General features: G+C 41.9%; 1 protein-coding gene across 1 annotated transcript in view; it reads left to right on the top strand.

The window, feature by feature from the left end:
- The first annotated feature begins 2,123 nt into the window (after positions 1-2,123).
- The window catches only part of SLF2 (SMC5-SMC6 complex localization factor 2), a 38,200-nt gene continuing 32,725 nt past the window's right edge, over positions 2,124-7,598 (top strand). Inside the window, exon 1 of the mRNA XM_063307078.1 lies at positions 2,124-2,286. Coding sequence (XP_063163148.1) covers positions 2,186-2,286 — 101 coding nt within the window. The 5' untranslated portion in view covers positions 2,124-2,185. The remainder of the gene's footprint in view (positions 2,287-7,598) is intronic.

Here is a 7,598-nt window from a genome sequence, read left to right as displayed (position 1 = left end):
TATGCCCTACTCCACATATGCCCCCTTGCATTCTACACATACATTGATACACAGATTCTGAGTCAGATGACTCATCCCCCTATGTCCCTCTATATCCCTTGCCCATATATCCAATTTCTTGTCTCTCAATTGTGGTAGTAGACAAGGACCAGAAGACAGCAATGGTGATAGATGTAGCAGTACCAAGTGACAGCAACATCAGGAAGAAGGAGTATGAGAAGCTAGAGAAATACCAGAGCCTGAAGGAGGAACTAGGGAGGATGTGGAAAGTGAAGGCCAAAGTGGTTCCAGTGGTGGTAGGAGCACTCAGGGCTGTGACTCCTAAGCTGAGAGAATGGCTCCAACAGATCCCAGGAGCAACATCAGAGCTCTCTTTCCAGAAGAGTGCAGTGCTAGGAACAGCTAAGATACTGAGCAGAACATTTAAACTCCCAGGCTTCTGATAGAGGACCCGAGGTTGAGGAAGACACATACCACCCACAAGGGTGAGAAGGGATTTTTTTATTAGCTTTTATATTATTCTTTAGATTTTAATGTATCTTCTATGTTTTTAACTGACTGTACCCCATCTTCCTTATGCTGGTCTTTGACCATAATAAAGATTTGATTTGAAGTTAAGTGTACAGTTTGATATTTATGTTTTCTGGCAGATAAATAAGCATACAGGTTTGTTATTTTCAGACAGGTTGAGTGGGTCATTGAGGTCACCTGAAAGAAGTAAAAATGTGTCTAATATTCCTATTTTTGGCAAATAATCTTTTAAAGCAAGGGAGGGCAACCTTTTTTGACCTGCTTGAGGGAGTACAAGCAGTGTGGCCAGTTATGTTATCACCAGAGTGGGTAGAGCTAAACTGTAGGCCCTTTTTATATGTTTGGGTATTAAATGGGTCGAATTGAATTATCTATTCAGTCGTATCCGACCCCTGGCGATTCCATAAGCCAGCTCTCTCCATTAAATGGGTACTGAAACTTAAAGTACCCAATCTCCCTTAACATCCCTCAAAACTTAGGAAAAATCAGCCTGATGGGAGGGGTGTTGAGGGTTTTTAAAAGAGGTGAAATATATACTTTAGGCCTCCCCAAATGTCTCAAAAATATCAAAAAAGGCCAAGGATTTTTGTCCCCATCCATTCCAAGGGAGTTCTAGGGCTATAAATAAGGTAGTGGAAGGCTATATAAAGGCTGCACATTGGAACGTATGTGAAACTGGCCTACGTGGAATCAATCTTATATGGTTATCTGGGGTGAGTTATCTGTAACTCCTGAGGAAGCAGACAGGGTCATCCAGACTGCTAATCCAGCCACCTGTTTTTTATATCCATGTCCCTCCTGGCTGGTAAAGACCACCCAGGAGGTGACATGCAGCTGGGCCCATGAGATCGTAACTGCTTCATTGAGTAAAGTAGTGGTATGCCCCCTCCTCAAGGGTCAGGTGGCCCTATAAGTTTAACATATAAAATAGATAAATCTACTGTGCAAATTCTCAGGACAACCAGGTTAATTTAGGAAACCTTGAATTAGCATGTTGGGTGAATATAGCCAAGGGGCTGTCAATTCCTATTACTGCTGCTAGCCTGGTAATTTGATAACAATAATGACGCCTTATTACTAAGGGGGGGTTGTAATGATCTGCCACTGGTCCTTGTCATTTGGAATGGCAGATTTAGCCAACGGATCATTCAGTGCTGCACTGCTGAGAGAGGACATTTATCTCATCATTCCTCTGTTCTCACCCCTTCTCCCCGCCAACGTCGAGGGCGTGCGCATGCATGTGCGTCTCTTCCTTCCGGGATCCCAGAAGATTGGCCGGAAGTGCGCGCCCTTCTGCCAGCCTAACAGAAGCGCTGCGACCGGAAAGCGCCAAGGCTCCAATTTCAACCTTTTCCTCTCCCTCTCCACGGAAACGCCCGGGAAAGCTGAGCGTTAGCTACGTAATGAGACGAGAGTTCGAGGTTGGCTTAGAGTGGCAGCCAATCCAAAGCGCGCTCGGCTTTCTGTGTTGCTCTGTTCCTCGAGGGCGTCGCGTGGACCGCAGCGCTCTTCCCTGAGCTCGACCAATCCTGGTGCTGCCTCGGGAGCACCACGCCCTCTGCCCCCCTCGCCGGTGGTGTTGTGCAATGGAGAAGAAAATTCGCGGAAATTCTTATTTCTCTCAGGCCCGGAGCGGGCGGCGATACTTGGAGACATGACCCAGAACTGCAGCGGCGGCCACACGCGGCTTAGCTCTCCTGCGAGTTCTCCCAGCCAGCATCGACAGTCGGTGGGCCGCGGGGCCGCAGGTACCAGGTACGTGTGAGTGACAGCTCCCATCACATATCCTGTGAGGAACTTGTGAGCGGGAGGGTCAGGTGCGTTTCCAAAACTTGATGGGATGACGTTGATGCCACGCTTGGGGAAGGGGATGTGCTTTTCGGCGTGTGCGTGTTTCGCGCAGCCGGATGAAGGGGAACAAGTTCCTTTAAGCTGGTCTTTGCGTGGTTTGTAGGCTTCCCTATAAAGGAAACGTGTAGGACATTTATCGCCTGCCTTAATATCTTTCATGGAGTTACACGGCAGAGTATATTCCGATCTTTAAAGGATTTGGGGTGAGGGGGAGAGGGAGAAGCTCTTGCTGGTCTCCTCCATTTGGGATGATGCTTGCAAGGAATGGCTGTTGACCATGCTCTTTGCTTTTGCAGTTGATCTAACCTGAGGAGAAGCCACTTCTGTGGGAATAAATGAGTACATTGAAAGTTGAATGCCAGCAATAGGCTGGTAGCCCAAAGTAGGCAGTGCTAGCTAGTGGTAACTGCTAGTATGTGGCCCCAGAGTATGCATGTGTACCCCATTGAATCACCATATGGAAGGGCAGCAGAATGACTGTAGAGGAGGGAACCTATATTCACTTCAAGGTAGAGTTATACAAGTCTTTTGTATCAAATAGTTAAAAAGACATTCCATTTCTCACTATGTAGCACAGAAAGAAAAAAGACTGTGGAAGAGGATGCTGCTCTCCGCTTGCAAGAGTAGTGTGTTTCCTTTCTCTCTGGTTTGCCTTGAGATTGTATGAAATCTTGTCTAGGTCTCAGATGAGAAAAGGAATCCCTTTTACATTGTATAGCTAATCTGAAAATTGCCAAATATTGGATGATATTCTGAAAGGCCGCTTAATATTTTGCAGTGCTCTAGAATTGACTCAGGTATGGACAGGAGTGTCTGGTAAAGGAGCAGCTGGTAGATGTTGAAATAAAGGTAGAGGGAGATGCACAAAAAGAGTTGGCATGATCAATGAGGAGAGTTGGCCTGGTTAGTTTGGGTGGTCATTTTTTAACAGGTTCTGTCAAGAACAGACTAAATCCTACCAGTGTGATTCTGAATTCTGTTACGATAAAAAGTATATTAATGGGAGGTAAAACCTCTGATCAGATATAGCCATGCAGTTTGGGGTATTACTTTAATGGTAGAATTTTGGCATTGTGGACATGGAATCTCTTGCAGTACTTCATTGGTACTACTCAATATTTGAGGGAGATGTAACAATAAGGGGAGGGCTGAAAGATATTTTGTTTCTTATTCTCAGGGAATTACTGTGTAGGTGAACTAAACCATAATACGGTTTGTCTGGATTTGGCTTAATGCAACATTGGATATGAATACACAACAGTTGAGGGACCAACACATACGGAGAATGTGGAGTCCTTGGTGCTCTCTGAGTCTTGTTGTTTTCTTGCAGATGTTTCATTGCCATACTAGGCAACATCTTCGGTGCGAAAAGGGAGTTGTTGCCTAGTTTGGCAATGAAATGTCTGCAAGAAAACAACAAGGCTCAGAGAGCACCAAGGACTCCACAGTTCAACCCTGAGCTACAAATATTCTCTTCGATTGGTACCACATATGGAGAATGCTAGGAAATGTTAAAGCTCCTTTGACCAATTTTTTTTAAAAAAGGAATGTGATTTATTCCTCGTATCTTGTCTTGTACACTTAACCATTATATCCTAGACTCTCACAGTGCTGCTAGGTGAACCTTTGCTTTTTATTATTTTATATGTAGTGCACAAACTTTTTTGTGAGACTGTGTATGTGTTGGTCCTTCAGCTGTCAAGTAGCCAGGAAACCAGCTAGTCTGGAGTAGTATTATCCTTAATTGAACTATTACTGGCAATTAGAGCAGCCTTTCTCAACCTTTTGACCCTGGAGGAACCCTTGGAATATTTTTCAGGCCTCAGGGAACCCCTGTACCTTCAGGCTCAAATATAGGCCAGAAGTTACAAAATTATTATATTTGTTTCATGTGTAGGCCTGTATATATGCATTAATAGTATTCTTAAACTAAAAATAAAGAATGAAACTTACCTGTTTAATGTGAAGCTGCCCAAATTTGAAATAATTTTTAAATAAATCATGATCTCCCAGGGAACCCCTAGTGATGTCTCATGGAACCCTAGGGTTCCAAGGAAACTTGGTTGAGAAACCCTGAGGTAGAATATCTTCTTGTAATGTAAGTTAGGATAGCGGTTCAATCATCTGATGAGGTGGGCTGTAATTAATAAAGTTTATGTCAATTTGTTAGTCTTCAAAATTTTTGCTCTAATAGGTTAGCAACAAAACAATAAAGTATCGGGATGGGTTATTAAAATGCTGTGTATTCCTGAAATCTTTATTCAGTTGTAAGAATGGAATCTCATATATGATTGTTTTATTGTACAACCATTTTCAATATGTGAGACAGATAGGAATTTGCCACAATTTAATGTCCATTAGAAAAAGTACATGAAAAAGTGTCATAACTATACTTTAGTTCCTTCTAACTTCAATTTGTACTACTGCTATTCTTACAACTGGTATAAAGGAAGCATCTAAGGATTTGATAGAAAATCCATCTCAATTGTTTGTGGGCAATACATTTATATTAATAACACAGCATTTTCAATATAGACTTTAGAACTGGAAATATGTGGGGTGTTAGTGGTATATCCAGTCCTAAAAACAGTCCAAAAGCAAAGTGGAATCTTATAACTGTTGGTGCTATGTAGTGTTTCAAATTCAGTTCAGAATCTGAGAATACAGTGCTTGTTCAAGACTCGTTAAAGCATCTGTACCTGTTTCCAGGAAGTGGTTTATTTTTAATTTAGTAAGTTGTATGAATTCACTGTCTGTATTTCCTCAGGCTAAGAGAGATATCAGAGAAATATTCAATAGCTCCTGGATATTGAATATCAGAATAATAGAGGCCTCATTCCAAAATCTATCCAAGTACGGTTTAACCACTCTAGATCAAAACTAATTACATCAACTCAAAAAACAAAGGTTTTTCTTCACAGGCAGATATAATAATTTATTTTTTATGCACTTTGATATGGGAAATTTAATAGAGTGCCTATAGCTATTTTTATTTTATTTTCTATCCCGCCTTTATTATTTTTATAAATAACTCAAGGCGGCGAACATACCTAATACTCCTTCCTCCTCCTATTTACCCCACAACAACAACCCTGTGACATGAGTTGGGCTTAGAGTGAGTGGCCCAAGGTCACCCAGCTGGATTTCATGCCTAAGGTGGGACTAGAACTCTGTCTCCTGGCTTCTAGCCCAATGCCTTAACCACTAGACCAAACTGGCTAGTCAAACCTATCCTTGTAGGTCCTTGGAGGTTCAATTGAATCCATCTTCCATGTGTTCTTTCTATGATACTTTTTCTATAATGGAACTTGGGGACTCATTTTTCTTTTCTACTCACCAGTCTGAGGAATCTTATGCTAATTTCCTCCTATCAGATAAGAAAAGCATAACGTAGAAAAGTTTTGCACAACAGCTGTGAAAGTCTGCAAACAACTGGTTTCTGGTCTGTATGAGCAGCATCTTCATATTTGCTCCATCAATCTTTGGTCATGTCTGAATGAGCAATCAGTTGTAACTTATATTAAATTTTACAGTACTGTACAGTTTAATTCTACTGTTAATTTACTGCACTACAGACTGAGTATCTAGTTTTAGGCTTCACTTACAATTAATGTTATGATATATATATATATATATATATATATATATATATATATATATATAGTCAGTCAGTCAGTCAGTCAGTCAGTCAGTCAGTCAGTCTTAATGGTTTGTGTATATATATATATATATATATATATATATATATATATATATAGTCAGTCAGTCAGTCAGTCAGTCAGTCAGTCTTAATGGTTTGTATGTGTGTGCATGTGTACCTTCAAGTCAATCTTGACTCCTGGTGACTCCTTTGACCAAAACAACATAGTTTATCAAATGGCCAGGGTTCAGTTTTATGCTATACCATAAGTAAAAAAAGCTACATTATGGTTTAATGTAATGTGTGAACCCAGCCACCGTATAACAATAACCATATCACACATTCAGAGTTAGAGGTATTTTACAATGCAAAGATAAATGCAAAGCATTTTATGCTGATGCTTTTTCCAGTACAGACTCTAATCACAATAATTCAAATGCTTTGTAGATTGCTATCTTTGCTCCACTAATTGAGGTGGTATTTTGTCATCTCCTGTCATTCTGTTGTTAGAATAATTTAAGACCCCCCACCCCATTTCTCCTTCTCCTCGAAACCTGCGCTGAGAGACACTTCCTGCTTCCATAAACTAATCACCACAGGAAAGGTAGAAAGGCAACAAACATCTTAGCATAAGGGCTCCCCTTCTAGAATATCAAACGATCAAAGAATCTAAAAACCTGTCAGACAGAACCCAAGATCTGGCAGAGGCAGCAGGGGACAGAATGCCTTTGTTCTTTAAGGCTGATTCAGAAAACCCTAAAGATCCCTGAAACTAACAAATAGGTGTGAATCAAGCAACACTTCTCACTTCCTCTTCCATCAAAGGGCCACATGCCTATATAAGGGGTTGGTGAGAAGATCCATGTGTGGCCACCTTCCAACCAGCATACTTTGTACTCTGTACATGCTCTTGAACCTTCAACCTCTGTTCCAGCAACTGCCTGCGTCTCTTCATTCCCAGCTTGGGATGAACCCTGGTAAGAATTCCTTCCAACAATTTGGCACCCCAGATGGGACTCCGAGACTAACTGGGTTGACTGACAGGGCCTGGGCAACTTCACCCAGCTGGCACCAGATGATTTGTCTGAAGGGTACTTCCCCAGACTCTGCCCGCATCAACACTGGTAGTAAAGGGAGTTTTTTGGTCTTGGGCCAGAACTTTTGCTTGAACAGAGGCTTCTTCATAGTTTGGTAAGTACCCGTAATATTCTTATCTTGTGCGTGCCCAGTGAATGTGTGTGTGATTGATATCTTTTATTGATAAAACCACCTGTTGACCAAAGCTGTGTGTCCGCTGGTTCAAGACATCCCCAGGTCTCTGTTAGCTCTTTTGGGTGATGACCAGAGTAACCTGGATAGCCAGTGGGACCAGTTGATCCGTGTGCCTCAACAGGATTGCGAGAGGTTGTGTGAGTGAACCATAACTGGGCAAAATTTACTGCTCCAAATTGTTAGAGGGTCTGGATCCAGGGAAGAGAGAAGCACGCAGAGGACTAGTACTTCGTTAGGAAGTTTCCAGGTGGTCAGGAGAACCCCAAACCTGGTGGACACGTGTGTCACACTTAGGGAGATAGGA

The sequence above is a fragment of the Candoia aspera genome, chromosome 6, assembly GCF_035149785.1.
Source record: "Candoia aspera isolate rCanAsp1 chromosome 6, rCanAsp1.hap2, whole genome shotgun sequence".
NCBI classification, from domain to species: Eukaryota; Metazoa; Chordata; class Lepidosauria; order Squamata; family Boidae; genus Candoia; species Candoia aspera.
This window is presented reverse-complemented; position numbering and strand designations above follow the sequence as displayed.